The 26499-nt window shown below is 29.1% G+C and overlaps 4 protein-coding genes across 6 annotated transcripts; 2 read left to right on the plus strand and 2 right to left on the minus strand.

Annotated features, from left to right (window-relative positions):
* Positions 1–1246: 1246 nt before the first annotated feature.
* LOC123290975 (uracil phosphoribosyltransferase homolog) lies at positions 1247–5079 on the minus strand. 3 transcript variants are annotated; one of them, XM_044871383.1, is made up of 6 exons: positions 5061–5079; positions 4275–4417; positions 4018–4193; positions 3773–3957; positions 2568–2675; positions 1247–2504 (listed from the first exon to the last, which is right to left on the minus strand). In XM_044871383.1, exons 2-6 carry the CDS (start codon positions 4385–4387, stop codon positions 2430–2432), a joined length of 657 nt encoding a protein of 218 aa, XP_044727318.1. In that variant the 5' UTR covers positions 4388–4417; positions 5061–5079; the 3' UTR covers positions 1247–2429. The 3 variants fall into 3 exon arrangements, with proteins under 3 accessions (XP_044727318.1, XP_044727317.1, XP_044727316.1); XM_044871382.1 differs by lacking the exon at positions 5061–5079 and adding an exon at positions 4669–4795; XM_044871381.1 differs by lacking the exon at positions 5061–5079 and adding an exon at positions 4488–4648.
* LOC123290974 (iron-sulfur clusters transporter ABCB7, mitochondrial) lies at positions 4679–16558 on the plus strand. Its single transcript, XM_044871380.1, has 10 exons — positions 4679–4904; positions 9724–9999; positions 10792–10978; positions 11631–11797; positions 12158–12436; positions 12954–13184; positions 13757–13858; positions 13942–14264; positions 14638–14884; positions 15711–16558. Exons 1-10 carry the CDS (start codon positions 4746–4748, stop codon positions 15930–15932), a joined length of 2193 nt encoding a protein of 730 aa, XP_044727315.1. The 5' UTR covers positions 4679–4745; the 3' UTR covers positions 15933–16558.
* Positions 16559–18293: 1735 nt separating this feature from the next.
* Positions 18294–23673, plus strand: LOC123292745 (lebercilin). The gene is made up of 8 exons (XM_044873462.1): positions 18294–18393; positions 18463–18700; positions 18776–18840; positions 19613–19837; positions 20246–20523; positions 20615–21317; positions 22399–23022; positions 23484–23673. Exons 1-8 carry the CDS (start codon positions 18341–18343, stop codon positions 23671–23673), a joined length of 2376 nt encoding a protein of 791 aa, XP_044729397.1. The 5' UTR covers positions 18294–18340.
* Positions 23674–24416: 743 nt separating this feature from the next.
* Positions 24417–26350, minus strand: LOC123291062 (caspase-6-like). The gene is made up of 2 exons (XM_044871500.1): positions 25418–26350; positions 24417–24798 (listed from the first exon to the last, which is right to left on the minus strand). The coding sequence occupies exons 1-2, from the start codon at positions 26336–26338 to the stop codon at positions 24688–24690; spliced, it is 1032 nt and encodes a 343-aa protein (XP_044727435.1). The 5' UTR covers positions 26339–26350; the 3' UTR covers positions 24417–24687.
* Between the last annotated feature and the right edge of the window lie 149 nt (positions 26351–26499).

Genomic DNA, 26499 nt, shown 5'->3' on the forward strand with positions numbered 1-26499 from the left:
AGATTAAAAATAAGTTAATAAAACAATTATGCACTAATGTCCATTTGACTAGAAGGAAACTAATTTCTATAAATGCGAAAATAACGGGTTCAACTTTATTTTCGCATTTATAGAAATTAGTTTCCTTCTAGTCAAATGGACATTAGTGCATAATTGTTTTATTAACTTATTTTTAATCTTTTAACTTTTTAACGATTTTCTGAAAAAGAAACAAATTTTATCTATTTATTTATCTTTTAACTATTTATTTGTTATTTATTTTTAATTTTATTCAAGCGAAAACTGCTTTCGTTTTCTTTTAACGAATAAGTTTTAACGTTTTTTAATCATACAATTGTTTTTATTTATTTTTTAAATCTACAGGTTTCAATATCACCTGATTATTACATAATTTGCAAATTTGTATTTTAGTATAAATACAGGTACGTTGTTGTTTTAAATTCTATTGTTCTGAAGATGACTAACAAGTTGAAATGATCATCAACAAAATATTTTGATAAACAAAATTTTTAAAAATAAAGTGGATTTTAAGCAAATAAAATGTGTTTAATTAATGTTAATAATTTCCACAAATTAACGCTCTCAAACTTAAAAAAAAATCGATATTGATGATATAATTGATGAATTTGCCGAAAATAAATGTAGAAAACGACATGTTTAAAATGTAGATAGTAATTTTATTGATATTATTACATTGTGACAATAAAATTTTTATGAAAGATAAGTTTGTATTTTTTAATCGAAAAAAGAAGGGAACGGACGTGAAAAAAGGGCCCCCAAATTGATGGTTGCCTAGGGCCCCGTTGAGGGTTAATCCGGCCCATTTTTTCTCTTTATTTTATTGATTTATTTTAAAAAATTCCGGTAGTTTGTCTAGTTAAGTACACAATGATCAATACATTGACATTAATCAATAAAAGTAACAAAATTTATTTAAATTCAAACTAATTACATGCATTTAGTGATATAGTGTAATATTTAATCACGAATCAATAGATAAAAATACAATAGGTAGTTAATTATAAACATAAGATCTTAATGATACATAATGATAATATATTGGTATGTATATATCACAAAAATATCTTTTTTCGTTATTTACACACACATTTTCAAACTTGAATTAAACAGAACAAAAATTAAAACTATTTTTGGCGATAACTTTGTGTGTAGTCAAATAATATAAACTGGTTAAGTATAAATATAATTATTTTAAACTAAATTGATTTTCTACTCAAATTAAGTTTATTTTTCTTAAGATAGTTCAAAAACATTATTTCATAACTTTAAGCTAAAAGTTTGGTATTCTACTTAGTTGGTCAGCCCTTTTTTGGTTGAAAATATTAGTTACAAGTAAGTATTACAACGGACCGAATCCAAACCGATAACATTGAAACATATGAAAAAACAGGATACAAAGAGCAACATAATTTAGACCCACATAATTCATTATCAGTTATTGCTACGCTATTTTATGGTTACATATTGGTTATGCATTTCTAATCAGTTCGCCTAATCAACCAGATGATTTCATTCAGTTAAACAAAACCATTCGCAGTTGGACAGATAAAAACAAAATTAAATTAATATGCATAAAATCTTCCAGGTGTAGGTACAGCTTAAGAATCTTAAGTTAAATTATTATAATTAATTCATTGTGGAAAGTTATTTTATTTTAAAATGAGTCGGTGACTTTTGGAATATCTTGTATTTTAAAGAACTTACCTATAACTATATTTTCTCTATATCGTGCTTTCACCTAATGATAAAAGCACTTGGCTATTTTCTTAAGCTTCATCCATAAATTAAAGAGTCTAAAATTTTCCTTAAAAGACATAATTTTTTTAAGTACTATTGCGGAAAGTTTCAATGGATCTTTTTTCTGAGAAAAGTATAGACAACTAATAACTAGATGCAAGGTTGTTTAAGACAATTTCAGTTTTTTAATTTGTATATTGTTTAAGAATTATAAATTTTTTATTCAGAATAATTGAATCAAAATGAGTGTCTTGTCCCTATATATAATACTCCTTTATGGGAAGCCGAGAGGGAAACCCGGTGAATTTCAAACGATGCAGACAATCGTTTCTCTCTCACACAGTGGTTGCTGCGCATCTTTCTTTTCTACCAACCTTTCTTTTTACTTACCGCGCTCACACATTAGGTAAAAGTTACATATTTAAATCTTACTCTTCCCGTGACTGCTCCACCTACGGGCTCAAATCGGCGGCTAGCCATATAGGAGTATTACATATATGGTCTTGTCTAAATGTCCTTTGAACTATCTTAAAAAGGATTGGCAATGCATTCCTTTGCTCCTACTTTAAAACTTTATAAATATTAAAAAAATACATCCAGTATGATGTATATAAACAAGTAAATTGTGCCATTCTTTAGTTATAAAATAAATTAATTAGATATATATTAAACTAATCAGTACCAAAATATTTTTGTCCGAAATGGTTTGGTGCAACAGGATGTAATTCGGATGTTAATATTTTCATCTATAAAAACAACAAAATTATAATAAAACAATGAGTGTTGATGAAAAAAATACAAAAGTTTACCTTTGGGAACGAATTAACTACAATACGTGCCGCAGCAGGTGTACAAAATAAATTTGATAAAATTATACTTTCTTCTCGTACGCCGTGCTCTTTCAATACTGCTACAGCCTATAAGATTTATGTTTATCAATTAAGCGAAAATATTTCAATTGTAGCACAATGTGTGCTTTTATTTTAGAGCAAATTATTCTTATTTTTGTGATAATGCTGAATATAAATAATATGAGTATAATTAAATGTATAATACGGTGATCAACATTTTTACAACGAAAAGTTTGAGGCAATTAAATTAACGAAAAAAATATATTAAAGCTAATTCTTGTATTTTTATAGTCCAGTAGCTTCAACTTTGAAATCAAAATCCATGAATATTGGTAAAATTTTTGTAAACGGGTAGAATTTATTTGTCGATATTTAAGGAATACTTCGATCGCGACAGAAATTAAATATAAACAACTATAAAATGCAATTTTAGGTCATTTTCTCAAAAACTATTGGTGGCCAGTAGCCACCAATATTTCAAATAAAAATTGTCGAAAATTTAATTTTATGTGACTTCGATTCTTATCTTCCATAGTTTTTAGATTGAAATAGTGCCTAGGACCATGTTTAATAAATAGAGGGTCTTGATCACATTCATAAAACGCATAAAGATATTATAGTGCCCAAATTGATTAAACAAAAAGTGACAAAGAATTTTTTAAGAGCTCATTCACAAATTTTCCTTTTTTACTTGTTCAATTTTGATAATATACTCATGATATAACTCCAAAATATATCATTATGGAACAAGTTCCCAAATGCAGAGATTTGCAGATTTGTTTCTAATTATTGAAAAGACAAAAATATTCGTATATAGAAGTATTCTATTTTAGTTTCAGCCCCGGAACTTAGAAAAAAAACTGTAATACTTAAAAGAGGACGATAGTTTATCTTAAAAATAACTTGTTTATTCAAAAAACGAAAACCTTTCAATTCAATAAATTTCTCTAAGTTTTTTAAGATAATTGGAAGATCTGGAATATCAAAAAATTGATTTCTTACGAAAAATATAAGATATTGTATTATGTAAAATGCAATCTGATTTATTATGTGGATAAGTATCAAAGCGATATAGTGCATTATTAATTTATCATAAACAAAAGCGAAAGTTTCTCTATTAATTGTTTGGTGATTGTTGTACTACAAATCTGGGAGAATCATACCTGTTGGACGGTATTGCCAGTGGACATAATTGGATACATTAATAAAACTTGTCTTTGGCCAATGTCATCAGGGAAACGTGCATACACCACGCGAGCTTCATGCGTATCTGCATCACTCTCTACAAGTATTTTCCCAATACGTATTGATCGACAACAATCTCGTAATCCCTGTTCCATAGCTTCGCCTAATAAAAATAACAAGTATTATATCTGAATCCATTCAAGTACGGTGGTAAACTATTTACCTGAGCGAACAATTGAAACGCCACAGTTACCACTTCCATATTTCAAACCTTCATATACAGCACCCGTGGGTGTAACAACTTCACATTTACTAAACGGTAATTGATTCAGGCTCTCCTCAATTACAAGACGAATTAAACGATCAGCATAAAATTTAAAATCACTTCGTGTTGTATTCCTTCACGTAATATAACAGTGAGTTAGTTGTTTAAAATAAAATTTTGTTTTTGTTTTTATTTTTTTTTTTTTTTAAACTTACCGATCACGTAATATTGTTTGTAATTCTCTAATCTGATCATTTGGTGGTAAAATTTTTAAATTTTGCCCATAATCATCAATGTTGCTATTATCTTGTTGGTCTGGGCTACCCATTATTTACAATACTTCAAAATTTCAAATATGCTTTAAATAAAAATCGGTTAATATTTTCATAATTAAAAAATAATAAATATTATAATCATTTTTCAAATACCATGATTATTCAAATGTTAAATAAATTATTAATTTTTTATATGGCCATAAATTTTCGAGGATACATTTAATAGAAAAGCATTAATTTAAAAATAAATATTTGTTATCATATTTAAAATACTTGAAATTATTTAAAACATAGATAAAATAATGAAAAATTATTTATCGAATAACGTGCTCACCTCTAAAGAAAGTAAAACTTCAGAACGAATTTTTGATATTTGTAAACGTACTAAAAAGAGCTGTCAAGTAGCCAAGTATGGCTACATACTTTTCTTATTGTACATATGGAAAAACGTTGGTATCGAATAATAAATATATATGTTTTTTAATTAGAAATCGAAAATCATTATCACGTACATCGTTTGGTAATAATAGGTTTTTATACAAATCAAATTGGACTTGTGACACTGTACGAGTAAGTAACCTTGTTTTTTTTTTTCATTTCTTTTATTTAAATATTAGATAATTGAATTCGAGCATTATAAATACAATTTTAACATAACAATTAAAATCATTAAATTTATTTATTACTGATAATTAAAATTAATTATGAAAACCGTTTAGAACTTACGTAGTCTTAACCCATATAAACAAAGTAGAATTATATTGTAGTTATCCAGTCAAATTAGTCCATAAAATGTAAGTAAGGTTACAAAAATTCCCATAGAGCTAAAAATTGGTATGAATGTTCAGAATACTATTATAAATGAATTGTGAAAAGTCCCCATCAATCCCTCTTGTGTAAAAAATTTTATTGAGAGGGGAAGTTTCCAAAAATAGGTTTTTCTCGTTTTTCAGCAAAACGGTGAGTTTAACAGCAAAAATAGTTTGGACAAAAATTGTAGATCATTCAATTTGCTACAAAATGTGTCTCTTCACCTTTTTTCATAAGTGCTGCCATTTTCGTGATATAGCGGTTCAAAGAATTGAACAAATTATTTTGTTCGTAATACATTTTTGAACCGTTATACGAGTAAAAATATGAGGACTTATTTTTGATGAACCAGCTTTTTCTTCTTGGCGCTGTCTTTTCACAGCATCAATGCTACTTTTTCGAGTATAATTTTTTCGACACTACACATGAATTTTTACAGATGTCTGGTCTTTCAGGTACTCTGAAAATTCACCACCTCTTTCAATACTTACGACTAAAAGTATTTTGTGGAGTATGAGACCTTTGAAACGAGGCAGGTATACGAGCATCACCACGCTGACAATTGAATGGAAGACAGATGTTACTCAGGCCATGCTACTAAATAAAAATAGGGACGGAGTTCTTGACGTTGATTTATATAAATATAATTTGTATGTATAAGATGTAGGGACTCATATTTTTACTCGAATAACGGTTCAAAAATGTATATAATCGTGCATATTACGAATAAAATAATTTTTTCAATTCTTTGAACCACTATATCACGAAAATGGCAGCACTTATGAAAAAAGGTTTAGAGACACATTTTGTAGCAAATTGAACGATCTACAATTTTTGTCTGAACTATTTTTGCTGGTAAACTCACCGTTTTGCTGAAAAACGCGAAAAACTTATTTTTGCAAACTTCCCCCCTCAATAAAAGTTCTTGCGCAAAGGGGATTGATGGGAACTTTTCACAATTCATTTATAATAGTATTCTGAACATTTATACCAATTTTTAGCTATATGGGAATTTTTGTAACCTTCAAAGTGTAATTTGACTGGATAAGTAGTCGTAATTGGTGCTAATTATTCAAAATATTTGCAGGCACTTAATTAAATAAATAAATAAAAATATGGGCCGTACAAAAAGAAAACGTCGTCAATTGAAACTGAAAACTCAATGTCAATCTTTAAAAAACGATACTAAATTAATAGCACTATTGAAATGGATGAATTTCAATGGGTGGCAAAATAAAACATCACTTTACCCCGCTAATTTTGAGTTAACTGGACGTGGATTAACTTCTAAGAAATATATTAACAAAGGCGAAATTTTAATTGAAATTCCATTAAAATTATTAGTTAGTTATGTAACAATTCAAAATTTAGAAATATTTAAACATATTCAAACAAAATTAACTATACATGAAGCACTAATTGTATTTTTAATACATGAGAAATATATTAATAAAACTTCACCATGGTGTGAATATATTTCAACATTACCAGAAAGTTTTAATACATGTGTGGATTGTACGGAAAATGAAATTAATTTACTACCGGATAATTTACAATCATATATTTTAGATATACGATTAAAACATTCAAAAAGTTTTAAAAATTTACAACATGCTCTTAAAAATACAGAATTCAATAATTTTTTAACGTTTGAAATTTTTAATTGGTGTTTTTGGACTGTTAATACCAGAGCTGTTTATGTTGATCCAAAACAAATTCAAGCATTGCCACAAGATGAAATTTCTCCATTTTATAAAGAAACAAATTTTTTAATAGATGAACCGAATATGGCCTTAGCACCATTTTTAGATTTATTTAATCATAGTGTTGATACTACAACCAAAGCTGAAATATGCGAACAAAATTTAACATATAAATTAATAACAAATTCAAAATTTTCGGCTTATGAACAATTTTTTATATCATATGGGGCCCATGACAATATAAAATTACTTTGTGAATATGGATTTTTTATATCAAACAATCATTTCGATAAATTTGATTTGAATTTTGATGAAATTTTAAAAATACACGGATCAAGTTTAAATTATAGACAAAAAGATTATCTAAATTCAAAATTAAATTTAAAGAAAGATTTAAATGTATCATATAATGGATTTAGTTATAATACAATTGCATTATTTTATATAATTACAAATGAAAATCATAATAATTGGAATGTTAAAATTTATTCGAATACATACAGTAATACCGATTTTGGTTTTATTTACACTTTGGGTAAAAAAGTGTGTACACATATTTTAAATCAATATAATTTGATTGAGAAACAAATGATTAATTACTTAAATAATCAGCATACGCTTAGTGAATTTTTTAAAATTTGTTTACTATACGTAAAAGAATGTAAGGTTTTAATTAACCATGTAATCACACATTTTATTAATAAATATACTACATAAAATTTCGAAAAAAAATCGTTTTATTCATCGATTTTTAAAATGTGAGATTCCTTTTTGTAGGAGTTATCCATAAATTACGCCACCATCCATAAATTAAGTACGGATTTCGGTTAAGTATCTTAAAAAAATCTGATTCATCACCCTGTATAACTGTGCAAAATTTAAAATCAATATTCCTATAAATAACCAAATTATGAGGGTGTCTTCATCTTAAATGCGACACACTGTATGTTGGAGTTACTTTCAGTCGATGTTATTCCTCAGATATACTGAGTTTTTTCTTAGGCTGACCATACACGTAACGGTGAGGTAAACCGGAAAGGTATACATGTGCAAGTCGAGAGATGGCAAGCAAAGAAGATCAACCACTAACTGGTACAAGTGATCTAGACAGGTAAACCTCTCAGGTATACCGTAACGTATATACCCGATCTCAGCTGGCACATTGCAAATTATTAATATTTTTCTCTTTCATAATATTAACTGCATTAACATGATGCAAGGACATATATTTAGTAATATTATTCAGAGACTCATTTTAACGTTCATATTTTAAAAACGCTTACAACTCTAGTAGCTGGGCGATGCACAACGGTCCAAATAAAGGTCAATCTAGACAAAACTATTGTTTTTTATTTTATGCTTTACTTTGCTTTCATATAACATGATCTGTGAGATACACAGATTTTAATACTAGTCGAGTAGTTGAAGATAACATAATCTAGCTTTATCTCACCTTCATAAGATAAAAACTACCAAAATTGAAATAATTCATTTTCGTTATGGCTGCATCCCGAAACATGTTCAAATAATAACGACTTATCTATCTCTTTATCTGCCCTCAATCGGAGGATAGACATCGTCGCTTATATAACAATACCGTCCAAAAAACATTTGTTAATTTTTTAGAAAAAGTGTTTAATATTTCTTTTTAATTTCTTAAAAAATATGAAACTTTCTTAGTTCTTTATGATTGTATACGAAAACACCTATTCAATAAAGTTTTAAACGTCGCATGTCAAATTTTTGACTTTCGTAGTATTATATAAAGGACGATATACGCATCCAAAGTTTTTCCAAAAATGTCCGTCCCAATGGCCAATATGATGAATCCAACCAAAATTTTTTTGTTCCCTTTGACCTCCTGAAAGCGAATTTTTTAAGTAGATAAGTTTTTATAAAAAATAACTCTTGCGATTTTTCGCTTAAACCTTAATTTTTTAGATAAAAATAAAAAAATTTTTAATTTTACGATTTTGAAATTCAAATTGTTTCTTGATAAGAAAATATTTTTTAATTTTGCTGACGAAATTTAAAATTTAAAATCAAGATACACGAATTACTCTAAATGTTTATCACAATTACAATTGCTTATTTTGTGTTTTTAACCTATGTATAATAAAAAAGTAGTTACTCTTATGAGTTTTTCGTGCAGCGTTCAGTTTTCGAGATAAAAATCGCGAAAGTATCGACACGCAATTCGTATATTGGCTTTAATTAACTTTATTTCGTCAGCAGAATGTTGTCCATTGGAATTTCTACTAGTCTAAGATCCCAATTAGGATCGACCTTCACCCATCTGTTTACCGGATGAAAGTTATTTTTTATGAAATATAAAATGTTAACAAATATCCCTGCAATGGGTTGCCTAAAAAAATGTGGTCCAGACTACTTTTAGTGAAAATATCAAGAGTAAAATTTTTAGAAATTTTTCACTGACTTGCATATCTTACGAATTTTGATCTACTCGAAAGTAAAAGCCATAAAGAATATGCAGCAGCTATGTTGTCTGCCTTTTTTCGTTCACTATTATCGCATTTATACAAGTTGAAAATAGTAATTACGTGCATCTGTTAATTCATTGACTCGCATATCTAAATAAAGATAATTTTGTTACAATTACGGTGGCATATGATTGGCCACAAAATATTGCTCAAAAATAATGTTTACAAGCTTTCCAAGTTTTGATATTTATATTAAAAATGGTCTGGACCATATTTTTAAAGGCAACCCGTTACAGGAATATTTGTTAATATTTTACATTTCATAAAAAATAACTTTCATTCGGTAAACAGATGGGTGAAGGTCGACCCTAATTCGGATCTTGTACTATATATAAATAGATAAATTGTACAGTTTTTCAAAATTTATTTTTATAGACATGTTCAACAAACACGAAACAACAGAATACATCAACGAAATCAAATACCGATGGAGGTGGAGCTTTACCTACAGTACTAACAAAAAAAAATTGGAAAGATAAAGTACAAACAAATAAAATACTGACGGCACATGATGGCATACAAACTAGACAATGTTTTCATCCAGGTGCGGCAGCGTTACCAATCGAAAAAGTACAATTTGGAGCGAATACTCCAAAGCCTGTTACTGGAGTTGAAATGATGCAAGCGATGATGAGTTATATATGGCCTAAAGTAATTAATTATCTTGCAATTAGTAATTGATAAATTACGATATCTGTGGCGCTATATTTTGTTTAAGCTTCTAAGATTGATACTTTCGTTAATTCAAAATTATTAGTCTTTGTGCTATTCTCGGTTATAAAGTCTTATTACTATAATCACCTCTTTCCTTCATCTGCATTCTACACCAGTGGGCTCCCAAACTTGATTGTAAATTTTTCATAATTTAAATTGACATCCAGCCTGGATTTAGTCAGATTATTAGACTTTTTTTTCTATTCGTGAATCTACCATCTGCCCTTTTTCCCGATACTAATTTTTTTACCTTTTAACCTTCATTCAATCACTACCACCCTACCTTTTACGTGGTGCTTATATCATTTACTACTCTTACTATAGGTTAATTAGCGAATGCTTGTAGATTTATTCTCATGGTCGTTTATTCTTTATCGAAGACTCTTTCCTATTATCATAGATCCTCTATTCTTGTTTTTGCTACCGTCGACTCCTTTCACCTTGGAATCGACCACAAAGGATTAATATAGACCAGTTTGGAAATGACCGTTCTACACCAATGAATTGATATTAATCAAAGTTTTGATATGGGTTTAGGCTCATTAGTAAGACTTTGTACAGACCTTTTAGAGACACCCTACTTAATCGCATTGACATCAGTCAACTATTATTATTGTTTATTGAGATATATTAAAAATTTTTATAAAATTTAGCGCTATAGATTTGTAATTGTATCTTTATAATATTTAAAATTTGTTCCATGTGTTATTTTGAAAATAATAATTTTAGGATGATCCAAGTATTAGACAACGGGTGAAAATAGCATTAGGATTGTTGCTTGGTGCAAAAGTTTGTAATATTGGTGTACCTTTTATGTTCAAATATGCAGTAGATTATTTAAACATGAATAATACGTTAAATTTAGACACAGCGCCCAACACTATTGCCACAGTATCGACAGCACTTTTACTTGGATGTAAGAAAATGATTATTTTATGCAATTTTGAATGACTTCTTAGATTGAAATAGAAGATAATAATGAAACAGGAAAGCATTTATATTAATATTATATTTCGTTTGCATTTGGGGAGGTTTTTCTAGAATATGGTTTGTGGTATGCTTCTAGAATATGTTCTAGAATATCAAATAGAAATTGAGAACATAACACTTTTGTGGTTAGAAAGTGTGGTCTTTAAATTTACGCGCCTGAACGCGCTTACAAGTTCGTAACAGCCAATCGTTCTGAAATATCAAGAAAATAGAAAAATATTGGATCTCATATTTTGAACTATTCTTAGCATTTTTAGTCCTTTGACATGTTTTTCTAAACCTTGCTGTTTTCAAAAAATTCGTAATTTTGATGAAAATTTGATACTGACAAAATTAACGATTATTATGTGATTTTAATCAAATATTTGGCCCAAATCAATTGGATTTTATACTACCACACAATAATCGATAATTTCTTCAGTATCAAGTTTTTGCTTTATACAAAATTTCAGCTTCCTAGGGATTGGTTTTGCAAGGGTATAGTGCACGGCAATATTATTTATTTTCAGAGAAGCAAACTAAATAATTTTTATTGCCTTTGTATGTTTGTTATATATCTAATTTTTTTTAATAAATAGATGGTGCCGCTAGGTTGGGTTCATCTGCATTTAATGAATTACGAAATGCAGTCTTTTCAAGAGTTGCACAACATTCCATTCGTCGAATCGCTCGTAATGTCTTTGTTCATTTACATAATTTAGATTTATCATTTCATTTAAGTCGACAAACTGGAGCTCTTAGTAAGGTAAAATATATTTACTTAAAGGTACAAAATAATGTAATTTATATAATTTTGTCTTTTTGACCAGAAAGAAACTAAAAAACCCTACACAATGGTGTCTTAAAAAGAGAATGAGATCTTTTTATAAATTATTGTGTGTAAGTGGAGTTTTTCAACTTTGTTTAGCACAAATAAAAGCGAATATTCATAGAACCGCTTATTACTGCTGTACAAACTTGATCAAAAAGTGTCTTGCCATTCTCGTTTCATTTTTTTGCAAAAATGAGAATGGAAATCTAAAAAAATTTACTCTACCAGGATAGCTTAATCACTTATGCATATTGTTAAGATTTACGTAAATAATTATTATTTTTATAATTAAAGACAATTGATAGAGGATCAAGAGGAATAAACTTCGTACTGGTGGCAATGATATTTAATATTGTACCAACAATTATTGAGCTAAGTATGGTATCAACAATTTTAGCAATCAATTGTGGATCTGCATTTGCCGGTGTGGCGTTAGGATGTGTGGGTATTTACGGAGTTTATACTCTAGCCATTACGCAATGGCGTACAAAATTTCGAGTATATATGAATCGAGCTGAAAATGAGGCTGGAAATCAAGCCGTTGATTCATTAATTAATTACGAAACTGTTAAAGTAAGTAAAAATATAATTTTTTTTAAATTAATCTGTGTTTGCGTTCGGAAGGCAATACTGTTGGGGCATGGAGTTTCTAAATAGATGCAGTCAGTCTGTACTCGCCAATTTTATATTTGATACACAATTAGTCGCATCAATAAATGCTGCGGGTAAATTTGGTTACCGAGACCTATTTTTTTGAAAATAAAATACAGCCCATGTAACATGCTGATAATATAACATTCTATAGGCGGAAGAGTTTTTAAAATCGGTTTACTAGTGAATTTAACTCCCCTATTTCAGCCTTTTAGGAGATGAACTTTGATCCTTTTACAATGACTTGACCAAAATGCAAAATACATTCAAACACTTTCGCGGTTGAAATATGGTTTGGGCTTTGTGGTATTTTGCTATATTCGTTACGTGCGATGTAAGCATTAAAGAAGGGTCGCCTCACCCAACGGTTATTACGTTTTTGAAGCGCATCCAATGTAATATGTAACGATTTGTATAAAATTTATTCTTTTAAATTTAGTATTTTAATAACGAAAATTATGAGGCTGAAAAGTATGACCGTGCCTTAAAAAAATATGAAGATGCCTCTTTAAAAACAAACTCATCATTGGCTTTGCTGAATTTTGGACAACAAGCTATATTTAGTTGTGCTTTGAGTACTATAATGATATTAGCTGCTAAAGATATTGTAGCTGGTAATTTAACTGTCGGTGATTTGGTTATGGTTAATGGACTCTTATTCCAATTAAGTGTAAGTATTTACTTAGATAACATCCTCACATTGCTTAATGGAAATCTAGCCAAGCCTTCTGATCTTATGTTGTATTAGAAGCTATGGGTGAATATCTTTCAGGCCGCTAGTTGAACGGCTCTGTTTATTAAAAAGGTAAGGCTGCTAACTGAGCGGCTAATTAAAGTAGTTGGCTGCGACATAGTTCACTGTGTGAAAATTTCTGACGGCAATCTTATGTACGTATTGCATTCACGAGATGATTTGGATTAAAGAAGGGATTTACAGAGGCTTGTATGATTAAATACTTAAGTTGATGGAGGAATGTCTTTAAATATTGATAACTGGGAGCTACAACCTCTCCAACTAGCGATAATAATTCGTACTAATTATAAAACAGGAAATTGATCCGTTTTGAGTAGTTCCAATTTAGACTACCAAGTTATCATTTATCAATAGTAAAAAGTAATTCTGTTAATGGCAAGAATTCCTCATTATGATTGCCGCCGGTGCAAATTACTGCGTAATCTACGGAATAACTAATTTTTAATTCTGTTCGTTATTATTTTCACTTATTAATAATTATCTTCCAGATACCATTGGGATTCTTAGGCAGTGTTTATCGTGAAGTTCGACAAGCATTGATTGATATGCAAACTATGTTTACTTTAATGACCATGGATACTATAATTAAGGTATAATTTAAAAAAAAATCTAATTATGAAATTTTTGTAAATAAACCCATATTATTTTTGTAGTAAATTTCTCTTATTTTTAGAGCAACGAGAATGCTCCGCCGTTATGTGTTGATTCAAAAACTGCCTCAATTGAATTTCGTAATGTAAATTTTGGATATATGCCGACTCAACCCATTTTTAAAGATTTATCATTTACGATACCGGCTGGAAAGAAAATTGCCATTGTTGGTGGATCCGGTTCTGGAAAATCAACTATAATAAGATTATTATTCCGCTTTTTTGAACCACAATCAGGTGAAATATTGATTAATGGACAAAATATACGAGATGTTGATTTAGACAGTTTACGCAAAGCAATCGCTGTTGTACCACAAGATTCTGTTTTATTTAATGATACAATAAGGTAAACTACAAACAAACGTTTACAAGAACTTAATTATTTAGAATTTAGTCAGAAGTATTGATGCTCAGTGCATAATCCTGTCCCAGGCAAATCACGTGATCGCATATCTAGATCAGCGCGTTTGGGTAAATATTCACTACCTCTAATTATGCCATCTCTAACGGCATGCATTTAAGTGATTTACTTTTGAATGCCATAGACCTCAAAGAAAATATCTACGCCACCTCCTTTTGGCTGGACGAGAGTATTATTGTTTATTGATATCTCCTGTTATTCAACTACTGCGCTAGTTTGTTTCTTTCCTCTAAATTATTTTTGGTAATCATGTAATCTGTATGGTATTCCGGGCTAATAATTTATTAAATTTTGCTAGGCATAATCTACAGTATGGAGATTTATCAAAATCAGTGCAAGAAATGGAAAAAGCAGCTAAAATGGCAGATTTGCACGAATCAATATTAAAATGGCCAAATAAATACGATACACAAGTTGGTGAACGTGGTTTAAAAATATCAGGTGGTGAAAAACAGAGAGTTGCTATTGCTAGAGCTATTTTAAAAAATTCTCCAATTCTTGTTTTTGATGAAGCCACCAGTTCATTGGATTCGATTACAGAATGGGTAAGTTAAATTTGAATTCAAATAATTAAAAAAAAAGGTTTTTACTGTTAGATGTTAGATACGTAAAAGGGCGGGAAGAGAGTTGGCATAATCAAAAGACACTTCCTTAACATTAACTCAACACAAATACAAATTTTTCTCTATCTTAGAGTGTTCAGGTTCGCAAGACCTTAAAAATAAAAAAAAAGGGGGAGAAGTGGGCTTGAAATTTTCAGCCCTCTAGTTCAATTTGGATAAAACTTGTTCAGAATGAATTTAAGACTAGAGCATACATCTTTGTTGTGAAATAAAATATTCGAAACTTTTCATTTGATACGTAGAAGACATTGAAAAATAACATTTTTTTAAATATATGCTTAAAAAAGGACACCGCACAAGTCATATGGAAAAATTGGTATGTAACAGCTTACGTCAACCTAAATAAAAGTCTCCATCACATATTATGTGTATAGGTGTTTCAAACTTTGTTTTCGAGGTCGCTGAGTTCAAATATAAAATGAAAAGTACAACATACACAAAATTCAGATTTTCGTAAGGCCTGTGTGGAATCCTTTGTTTTTAATTTTCCTTTTAGATATCAGAGACATTTTATCCTTTTTTGATATTCCCAAATCAAGAACTTCGAGGAAATTGCGTTTAAAGTCTTACATCTAAATTATTTTTAGTGCGGAAATAAAAGCTTTTAATTTGCGAATTATTCGTAACGTATCGTATTATTTAAAACCTTTCGTAAGATTTATAAGATTTAGCCAATTACCTATCTTCTCTCTTAAACCTCTTACGTAATTTTTGAAGTGAAATAAAAAAATATTTATATCGTTTTTAGAATATTCTTGAAGCCGTAAGACGAGCAACAACCGGTCGTACAAGTATATGTATAGCACATCGCTTAAGCACTGTATCTGATGCAGATGAAATTTTGGTTATTGAAAATGGGAAAGTTAGTGAACGAGGAACACACACGGATTTATGTACTAAACCAAAATCATTGTATGCGAGACTAATACAAAAACAGCAAATGAATGCCTCTAACATAAATATATCATAATTTTATTTTATTTTTTTAATTAGTAAAATTTGTATTTATGGTCATGGCGTTTGAAAAACCATTGTTTATTTTATGTGTATATATATTAAAAAAAAAAAAAAAAAAAAAAACGAAAAAAAGATGCATTGTGTCCAGTGTTTTCACTTAAAAATAACACGTTACGATTACATCGTTCGTAAAACGAGGATAAAGTAGTATTGTTATGTTTACCAAAGAATAGATGTATAAAGAGTCTGAATTCTTAGTACAGGGGTGGTCAAGCTCCTTGATAGTCTGGACCATTACGTCACTGTTCGTTCTCTCTCTTATGTTCTATCGGTAGTTTTCGATAAGTCATATGATTCTTAACTTGGACGGAAATGAAATTTGTTACAACGTTGCACTTAGTCTTTCGTAATTGCTATCAGTAATTTTAGTCGTACTCGTTTCATGCTCTTCTAAACCTGAACCCTTTACATCTCTTTTATTTAAAGAAACCAAGATTTAAAAAAAATGGATTATGGTATTTTTTGAAACGTATTTTTCCAAACTTTTTTCAAAGAAAAATTATTATGTTCGTCTTAATATTTTAATAATAATGCTAAGCTTTTGGTGATAGACTATTATATCTAATTTAAAATTCAACTAACAGGCGAAAAATTTAAAAAACAAAGATGATATTCGTACTCTTTATATATTTCTATTATTAGCAATTAATTAGTAATTGACCGGAATTGAAAATTTAAAATCAATGTAAGATGAGCATATAATTTGTTGTTATATGAAAACAATTGTTATTTTGTTTAAATTAGCTATCGTACTATAAAACTATAGCTGAAAGCAAGAAAACATTGTATAAAATGATTTTGTTTTATGTTTGTGAATAAAGAGGTATTTGAAAATTGAATTTATTACCTATTTATTTAACGTACTCATCAGAAAACTTGAGCAAATTGAGGCTTTTTAACCCAACTGCGCAACTCAAAGGAGTGGTAATTTGTTTTCATCTATATACAGTGTGCCGCATTTAAGATGTAGACACCCTCATAAATTCGTTATTTATAGGAATATCGATTTCAAATTTTGCAGTCATTCATGGTGATGGGTCAAATTGTTTAAAGTACTTAAAGTACCGATATTTGAACTTTTACAGCTTACTACAAATTGACAAATAGGGCCGATTCATAATATTTTGTATTGCGTGAGGGATGGTTATAATCTCTGTAGAGATATAGAAAAAAATTATTAGAAAAAGTTGCTTAGAGTACTTTTTTATACCCATACAACAATTTACATGACAAAATTCGCATTTTAATTTTTTCATTATTTATTATCATTCATTATTATCAAGAAACTTATTTCACCTATGTCTATACAACTCTATGGTTGGGTCCATTAAAAATTTAGACCGGCTCCCAACAACACAGTCGAGTTTTTTAATAAGAAAATTTTTTTTTTCGAATTCTTCCCTTTAATATATTGAATCATTTTCTTGAAATTCACAAAATTGTTAACTATATGGTAAGCGGTAAGGGTACAATTAGATAATAAGTATATGTATATAAATTTAAACGATGGTCATTTTTGACATCTATTAGGTAGGTATTTTCAAAATTCCATCATCAGTACAAAAGCAATAGTTGTATTTCCCTAGGAAATTTGCTAATAAACAACTTTTGTGTGAAACATTTTTTCGTAAACATCACTGTTTATTCGTTAGGCCGCAAATTAATACAAAACTTTGGTGTCCATTTTCTCCAAAACTATAAAATATAGTGAATTGAAAATTTGTTGGTTGCTTCAACTAGTTTCTTGTGAAACATTCTAAAAGAACGAAAAAAATTCTAGGAAATACTATCGTAAATTTTTGAAAGTATTTTTTAGAATTTTTAATCAAAAGAAAAAAACCCATTTTGTAAACCGTAAGAGATAGAATAAAAGTTTAAATGTAAAAGTTATTTTTTTATATAAAAATACAACTTTTGTTTGAAATATGTTTTCCTAAACATTCCTACATAGTACCCTTAGCGTACCCTTATTAGAACTTAGAATGGTCCAAGTTTAAAAGTATAATTTAATTAAAAAATTCTTTTGTATATATTTTTGATAATATAATAATAATAATCAATAATTTTAAATAATACAGTTTTGATTGAAAAGCATTATTAAATTGAAATTTATTGCATTCATTAACTTCTTTAGAATATGTTAAGGTCATATATTTGTGTAACTATGGTAATTAAATATCAACAAAGACTTTTTGGCTATGATTCGTATATTTGACGTGTTTTAAGAATGAATCTTACATTATTCGCAATTAATTTTACACAAAACAAAAATTTTTATTTTGTTTTTAATTTTTATATACATATAATTAGGAATAATAAATATTATGATTGAATAATCGACACCCACACAAAAATTAAACAATGTCATCATTAGGTTTATTAGCTGAAGAAAAAACGCGAAAAGTGCATGGTCGGTAAGTTTTCATTGAGGTATAATTATTTTCAATCGCGATATAATCACAGATTGGATATGCACATTTTAGTAGAGTTAGTGAAGAAACTGTTTATTCAGTACATAGTAGTTCAAATGGATTTTCTAGTGGACAACGTGGTATGGCAGTTAATGGCACTGGAAGTTTTTTACCACGACGAAATTTACGACCAGATACAATTGCATTTAAATCTGGTAATAGTTATGTTGCACAACGTGTACTATCAGCAAAAGTACTACGATTTAAAGAATTACAAAATGAATTACAAGAAGTTAAGAATCAACTACATGTAAAAAACAAATGATATACTGTTTACATTACAACTTTTTTATTTTTTTAATAGACATGCAAAAAATTTTTTTAGGAAGTTATGAATGAAAATAAATTGTTAAGAAATTTACAAAAACGACAAGACACAGCTTTGTCTAGGTAAATTTATTCACTTACTATTTATTTATAAGCTTTTATAATATTTTTGTTTTTCCGATTAAAAGCAAACACAGAAGAGTATATTTAAACCAGTGGAGGGTTCACTGAACCGCGTAATTTCTTCACGCACTGTGGACACTTCAAGACTACAGTGAATGTCGTCATTACGCACGTACTAGGGAGATTCACTAATTGTTCGTAACACTTTTGACTGAAACCGTTGAATAATTTCGATGTTACTGTTGCTCGCAGTTCCCCATACTTGAATCCCATAAGTCCACACAGGTTTTAAAATTGTTTTATACACTAGCATTTTATTGTCTAATGATAACTTAGATTTATGGCCTAACAGCCAGTAAAGATTCGAAAATTTTAAATTTAATTGTTTTCTCTTGAACCTGATGTGTTTGCGCCAAGTTAGCCTTCTGCCTAAGTGAATTTTCAGGTATTTCACTACGTTTGCCATTTTGCCGTTTTGCCTGTGAAAAACTGACATTGTTCATTTTTACAGCTGGACAAGTTTCCCTTCTTAAAGAGAATGTTCATTTACTTGAATACGCCACTTTTGTAAGCAGTTTTGGCCAATTTTTTTTAGAATATACATATATTCTTTATTCCACCAATCTTTGTTTATGTTTACTGGTAAGGCTAGATTGTGAAAATATCAGTAGATATATCGTAAGCGCGATCTGTTTTAGAATAACATCATAATACAAAATGCTGTGGACAGATTTATTTGCTATTTTTTTGTTTTTTTGTTTTGTTAATAAAGATATGAAGATAGCTCCGCTGCATTACCTCGTCTATTGGAAAATCACCAGGCCGAAGTAAATACTCTAAAAGCACATGCACGTGAAGTACGAGCCGCCGCTCGTAGTTTGCATCGTAAATTACAACGTTCAGAAAATGAGTTATTAAATTTGCGCGACGAACATGAAAAATTATTGAGAATTGCTGAGGATAAAGATTTAGAGGGTAGATCTCAACTTCAAAAACGGTACGTTAATTATTATAGCACCGGAGTTTTGTCAAGAGGAATGGCTATTAGGACATATCCAGCTTATGGTTCAAGGATGGAGGGGTGCGAAACAGGAATTTTTGGCCTATAAATGTCAACAGTATTTTAGACTAAACGCATACATAGGCATCTAAATCAATGGTATCTTCAGGTTCATGGAAAGGCCGTTGCCCTGACCTTTAACCTTAGATACGTCAATGATGACCATTAGCGTTTCTCGGTAGACATACAGTAAAATATATGCGCTTTCTATAATTCATACTACCAATTTTTATATCGCATGGCAGAACCGTGAAGTACGCTACGGTGGTTAACCATTCCTCCTAATACAGCTCCGGAACTATTATCTTGAATTTGCTTCCTTTGTCCACATCTTAAATTTTGCAGAATTGAGGAATTAGAAGATCGTTTAAATGAAATGAAAGAAAAAAATATCGCGTTAAGTCGTAGAATGGAAATTGAACAAAAGAGTCATAGTCAACAAATGAGTACCGAAATTGCAAAACGTAAAGCTTTAAGTAAAGAGTTGCAATCGGCAATTAACGAAATTTCAAGATTATCATTTATTGTTGAACAGCACAAAACGAATGTACATAGTGGAGGTGACAATGAATCAAGTACGAATTTAATTTTAAGAAGCTCAAAATTTTTAACTAAAAAACCAGGTAGGTACACTTAAATTATTATTCGAGAGACATATTTTATTATTTTTTTAGCTTTTAACAGCCTTGGCCATTAAAACTCTGATTTTTTCAGTTTCACAAAGAAATCCAATTTGTTCCAAAAAACATACGGGGAATGCAAACATTACAAAAATATCAGATACAAACAATAAATTCAAAAATGAGGTCAATGAGAAAGATAAAGATGAATTAAATCAAGATTTTCATATTCCATTAGAAAATAAATCCTCAAATGAGAGTTTGGATTTGAATCCATCATTAGCTAAAAATATTGTAAATGGTTTAGATTTAACTGCAGATGAATTTCTACACACTGAGAAAAAAGAGACAATAACTGATGGCAAAGACTTTTCTTGTAATAAAACCGAAGCGAAAACTTCAAAAAATAAGAAATGTGACAGTGAAGATGAAAATGGAAAAGAACGTCTCATACGCCTATCGTCATCAAATGGTGAAAATTATAGTTGGTACGATGAAGCATATTCAGATAAATCAAAAATTGATTTTTCGACAACTCCAAGTCGTACCAGTTGTGATGTGAACGAATCTAAATCCAGTGCGCAAAGCGATCGACATGAATCATCATATATTCCAAAAGAAGTACAAAACGAATTAAGTGATTCTACCGAAGAAGAAGAAAAAATTAAACTGACTGTTAAAAAGGAACGTTATCGATCAATGGTTAATCGTAAATCACAAAGTAGTGATGCATCATCGCATGATAACGTTAAGGAAACGATAGAATCAAGTAATAATGAAAATCGAAAATCTTCAAGGTAAGCAGTGGGTATATTGGCTTTCTTCTGTAATAGCTTTTTCTATTAGGAGGAGGAAATAAAATTAAAAATTCAGCAGCCATGTGATAGTAGTTAGATCCGAGTCACCTCGAAAAAAAAATTTCCGCGCGGTGTGAGGATAGCCCGCATGGCTCCATTTGAAATTAAAAAGCCAAAGGGATTTCTTTAGTACCTGCATAAGTTTATGTTGAATATGAACGAAGGAATAATTAACAAAATATATTCATTTTTGAACTTTTGGTGAAAGTGCAACTGATCTATTTCTTATAAATAGGGAATATTCATGAAATTTAAATTTTTTTCAAATATTTTTCTTCCGTAACTTTAATGACTGGACATTTCAACTAAACCATTATTTTAGTAATTAATATCTTTTTAATTACTTAAAATTAATTAATAAAAGTTCAAATTCAGTGAGGGCATTTAAAAATTTCTAAAACGGAAATTCAAATTTTTATACGGACGTGACATCAAAGTACGGGCTTGTCAAATTTGTTGACATACTGTATGATATTAATTACTTACGTTTTATATGGTATTTCATTAAATTATACTATTCTACGGCTTTTTATTAGAAAACTTAATAATAACGAGTTTAAATTCTGTGTTGTATAAATTCATTTTTTTAAAGTGTAAATTATACATTGAACTGTCAAAAATTGACAGATCACGTACTTATACGTCATCAACAGAGAGCGCCAAAAAACTGCGTTTAAATATCTCAAAATTATAATGTATTTTAAATATTTTTTTACACTTAAATACAGCATTTTTAAGCAGTATTTATATTTTGTGACTTTGTTATAACGGTGTAAACAATGAATTAAAAATATAAAAAAAAATACATGAATATTCCCTATTGTAGTAATAGAAAAAAAATCGATTTTCAGACTCTTGCCTTTTTTCATGTTACGATGAAATTATTTTTGTACTTTTCCAATGAGGGGTACCATACTGAAAGTTATAGAAGCATGCTCTAGCATGAAATTAGAAAATATTTTGAATGAAAAATTTATTATTTTTCTATTTGATTTGATTTAATAATGTTTGTTTTCAATAGGTATAAATCAATGAAAAACAATTTAAACAAAATTCAAGACAATTTAAATAAATTCGACGAAGGAGTAGATAATTATCTTGAAGGAAAATCTATAAGAAATAAAAATTCTTCATATGCTGATATAACGGAAAAAGGTGTAAAAAAACATGGAAACTTTAATGATTACATAAAAAAACTGGAGGAAATTGATCGATTAAATGATAGTTTAATAGCTACGTCACAGAAACAAGATCAACATGAAAAAGTTACAAGCGATGATGATGATGGATTCTATGCAAAAGGTTCTTTAGACCAAGACGCAAAAGATGATAACAGTATAGGAAAACGAAAATTTCGAAAAAATATGAGTGAAATAGATTTAAAAGAAATGGAATCGGATAAATTTTTAGAAGAAATAGATTCATCTTATAAGATGATACGATCAAGAATGGATGCAGAGAATGAAATAATGAATCAAAAATTACAAGAATATTGTAAGGATGTTGCTGGAGATGTTCAAGCAGCAAATGATGCAATTGATCAGCAAAAACAAAATTTAGAACGTAACAGACGCGAAACTGAAATGATTGAACAGGCTATGCGAACGAATTCAAAAATTACTGAACAATTAAAATTTGGTGGCAGGTAAATATTAACATATTAACTGCAACTAGTGATTAACTGAAAATTCAAATGTTTGTGAAATTTCAAACAACTGTCTCTTCGGATATAAGATTTCAAAATTCTTAGAAAATTATTAGATAGTTTTTCTTATCCTCCAATCTTCGACAGAAAGCGGCGGAGGGTCATGAAATTTTCAGATACTGAATTCAGATTCGAAAACTACAAAGACCAAGCTTTTGAATGAGTTGTAAATGATCCCAAATAAATCATTTTACTCGGAGCTGAAAAATATATCTCCAGATATATTGGGATAATATGCAGTTTTTCTTAGATTTTGAGTTGGTAATCCTTAGGTTCGTAAATGAAAAACTGCTTTTATTTAAAGCATTACAATCCCTATTTATATGCACTTGAAAATTACTAGAGAATGGAGGAATACATATAATAATATTAAATATTTCTTATATAAAATTATTTCCTAGGATTGATTCTTCAAAGAAGACTCAATTACTTGCAGCTTTAAAAGCAATTGATTGTGGAAAAGATGTTAATGATCTGCAAAAACCTACATCCTCATCAGCTTCAACTGAACTGATAGAACCTTCATCAACAAATTTAAATTCAAGCCGTCGAATGAACAAAAAGCAAATAATGAAGGAACTTTTCGATTGACAAATAACATTTACAATATTATTTAGAATAATATTATAGATTCATAGAAAATTCGAGATTGATCGTTTTTATATTTTCGTTTTAAAAAAATATAATTTATTTATTTATAATATATAACATAAAAATATTTTAAGTTTTATTTGAATTTTACAAAATATAAAGAGAGATATACTTGTTATGAGTATTTTTATTTTAAAACCCCTTGGTGACAATAGTGACAGTGTAATTCCAAGAGATTAGGACACTTTATAAATATCATCTATGATATTCGTATAGGAAATTATTAGCTGGCATTCCCAGGTGGGACAGGTACTGCGCAAGGTAAAAACTTTGAAAATGTACTAGCTGGTATTGGCAACAGACTGAGAACCACCTCTCTAAGTTCTAAAACAAGTGAACTTGGCATAATCTAAAACAAGTGAACTTGGCATAATTTTAATAATTTTTTAAGTTGAAGTTGCCAAAAAAATATTTGAAACTTTTAATTTCGTGGAAAGATCAATTGTATTTAAACCAAGTTATTTTATTATTGAATTATTTTATATTTAAATTAATAAAATAATAATTTTTTGACAATACAATGCCATATCTTCAACATATGTGCAACGTTGCCAAGCGTATTATAATTATATTTTTCATACAAAAACTAAAAACACGAGAGTTTAGTAAATGGGTACAGTTGTTTATAAGCATTTAATAAATATTGTGTCGTTTCCTTTTAATACAATGTAATAACGCGTCTTAAACTATCTAAATATGTAACTTTAACATAGATTTTCACGAAAACTAAGAACAAGAATGAATTCAAATTTTGGCTAGACTTTCCTTATGTGAATAACTGACTTTTGGAATTTTTGAAAAGTCTGCATGGCATTTTCTTCATAACAACCTTAAATAGTTTTGGTTAGACTCAAATACTGGAGTGATGTACAGATGTCCATACAATATTTAATTCAATATCTTGTCTTTTGACGAACGGTTTGAACACAGGAAAGTGTTTGATCATTCACCATTTTACAGCTGCCATTTTGTATTTTTGGTTTCCAAGAGTAAATATATATTTAATATGATTATAACAACTCCTAGGAATATTAGTACTTTATTTCGCTTCCACCATGTATGAAACTAAACACAAGAAAACAATAATAATTATGTGTGTTTAAAATTGTACATTTAAATTTAATTTCGTTATCCTAAATAAAAATCAAATTAAAATACACCAATTTGAAGAATTAAAAAACACTGTTGCCTCCTCAATAACTCATAGTTACCTGTTGTTTATAATTTAAATTTATATACCTTACATATTTTATCTTTCTCTACTTGACATTGTCTATATCCATTGTATTTCAACAATTAACTCAGACCCGATAACTAGAGGCATTGAATTCGTTAACTCTTTTTTAACTTTGCCAGTAATGGGAGCCTTCTCCTCATCTTATAATCTTTAGTCATAAAGTCAATAAAAACAAATAACACTTTTTTCAAATACAGGAATAGATATTAATCTATCCACCGAAAAGTAAAACCATTTTAAAGAAAAATTTAAAAAGATATTAATTTTTGATTATAAGGCCAAACTAGATGGAGTGTTTTACATATAATTATCTTAATTAAGGCTAGGAGGCTAATTAAGGCTAATTGGCATAATTAAGGTGTTGGATAATAAATTAATAACCATATAATTGCGTACACGTATTTTTATGCTTAAATTTTCAATAAAAAATTTCACTCTAAGACTTACCCCATAATTAGTTTTTTCTGATAATGGGTATAAATAAAACTCTCGAAAAAGGATATTTTCAATTCGGGGAATTTGTAGGGCATTGTATTCCGTGTATTGTTTGCTCACTTTCATAGCCACTATTTTGAGAAGATTTTCTACGTCCATGTTGCATGAATAAGTCATAAATACTTCGCAAAAATACCGTATAAACCAAGAACCTTTTGGATCACGGAAACTTCTGAACCCTGGACTTGTCGAATAACAAATAAGTATGTCTGATATCCTTGGGCTGGTTGTATTATCTGTTGTTAATATCTGAGCTTCCATGTCCATTTGACATTCTGGGACGTCGTACTGCTCTGCCAATAGCCTTTCGTTTAATATTAGTTGATCTTCTAATTCACCTCTACACATTTGAAAAATTATAACCTTTGGTTTGCCTCGTAATTGTTGGCAATTAGAATTGTCAAATCTATCTAAAATATCGGTTGATTTTACTTTTAAATTGTCATATGTAAAAAATTTATCTTCATGAGTTCCATGGCTCATAACAAATACGAAACATGAATCAACTTCGCTTAATGTTTTATTTGAGTAGTCCGTAAATTTTTTTAAATTTTCCTTAATTTGTTTTCTAGTTTGATTTTCCCAATAAATCCATATGAATCCCATTTGAACAAATAGTTTTTTTAAATTTTCTGCATCAACATCAGCACCATTACGTTCTTCAAGTTTGTTACTCAAATCGCTATTCTCAAAGTCTATATTATTAATTACAAGCACTACACCCCTTTTAGGACCTCGCATTGAATATGGTGGAAGTATATCAAATGGATTTTCTTTTTCATTCTTACGTTCAATATTTGTTATACGTTCAATTCGAATTTGCACATCAGTTTTTGTTGTTCTATATTTTAACCGATCTAAATAATCTGCCATAATAGGTGTTACAATTTCTGTTTACTTCCTTTACAAAAATGGATACTGCACAATAATAAACACATACTAATCACTATGCAATATCTATCTATTATCAGCAATCTTTAAGTGGCAAATTTTTTATAATCCCCATTGAAGTGATAATTAAATTTTTTGACCAT

Source organism: Chrysoperla carnea, chromosome 1 (assembly GCF_905475395.1).
Source record: "Chrysoperla carnea chromosome 1, inChrCarn1.1, whole genome shotgun sequence".
Lineage (NCBI taxonomy): Eukaryota > Metazoa > Arthropoda > Insecta > Neuroptera > Chrysopidae > Chrysoperla > Chrysoperla carnea.

Excerpts from the sequence above, each read along its gene's own strand:
- LOC123290975 (XM_044871383.1), bottom strand. The coding sequence starts at position 4,387 with ATGGGTAGCCCAGACCAACAAGATAATAGCAACATTGATGATTATGGG. Across the intron at positions 2,676-3,772 it reads CTGGCAATACCGTCCAACAG|GCTGTAGCAGTATTGAAAGA; the intron begins GTATGATTCTCC and ends TAAATCTTATAG. Across the intron at positions 2,505-2,567 it reads TAGTTAATTCGTTCCCAAAG|ATGAAAATATTAACATCCGA; the intron begins GTAAACTTTTGT and ends TTGTTTTTATAG.
- LOC123290974 (XM_044871380.1), top strand. The coding sequence starts at position 4,746 with ATGGCTACATACTTTTCTTATTGTACATATGGAAAAACGTTGGTATCG. Across the intron at positions 10,000-10,791 it reads TGAGTTATATATGGCCTAAA|GATGATCCAAGTATTAGACA; the intron begins GTAATTAATTAT and ends TAATAATTTTAG. Across the intron at positions 14,265-14,637 it reads TTATTTAATGATACAATAAG|GCATAATCTACAGTATGGAG; the intron begins GTAAACTACAAA and ends AAATTTTGCTAG.
- LOC123292745 (XM_044873462.1), top strand. The coding sequence starts at position 18,341 with ATGTCATCATTAGGTTTATTAGCTGAAGAAAAAACGCGAAAAGTGCAT. Across the intron at positions 19,838-20,245 it reads AGATCTCAACTTCAAAAACG|AATTGAGGAATTAGAAGATC; the intron begins GTACGTTAATTA and ends TAAATTTTGCAG. Across the intron at positions 21,318-22,398 it reads GAAAATCGAAAATCTTCAAG|GTATAAATCAATGAAAAACA; the intron begins GTAAGCAGTGGG and ends TGTTTTCAATAG.
- LOC123291062 (XM_044871500.1), bottom strand. The coding sequence starts at position 26,338 with ATGGCAGATTATTTAGATCGGTTAAAATATAGAACAACAAAAACTGAT. Across the intron at positions 24,799-25,417 it reads CAGAAAAAACTAATTATGGG|TTTCATACATGGTGGAAGCG; the intron begins GTAAGTCTTAGA and ends TCTTGTGTTTAG.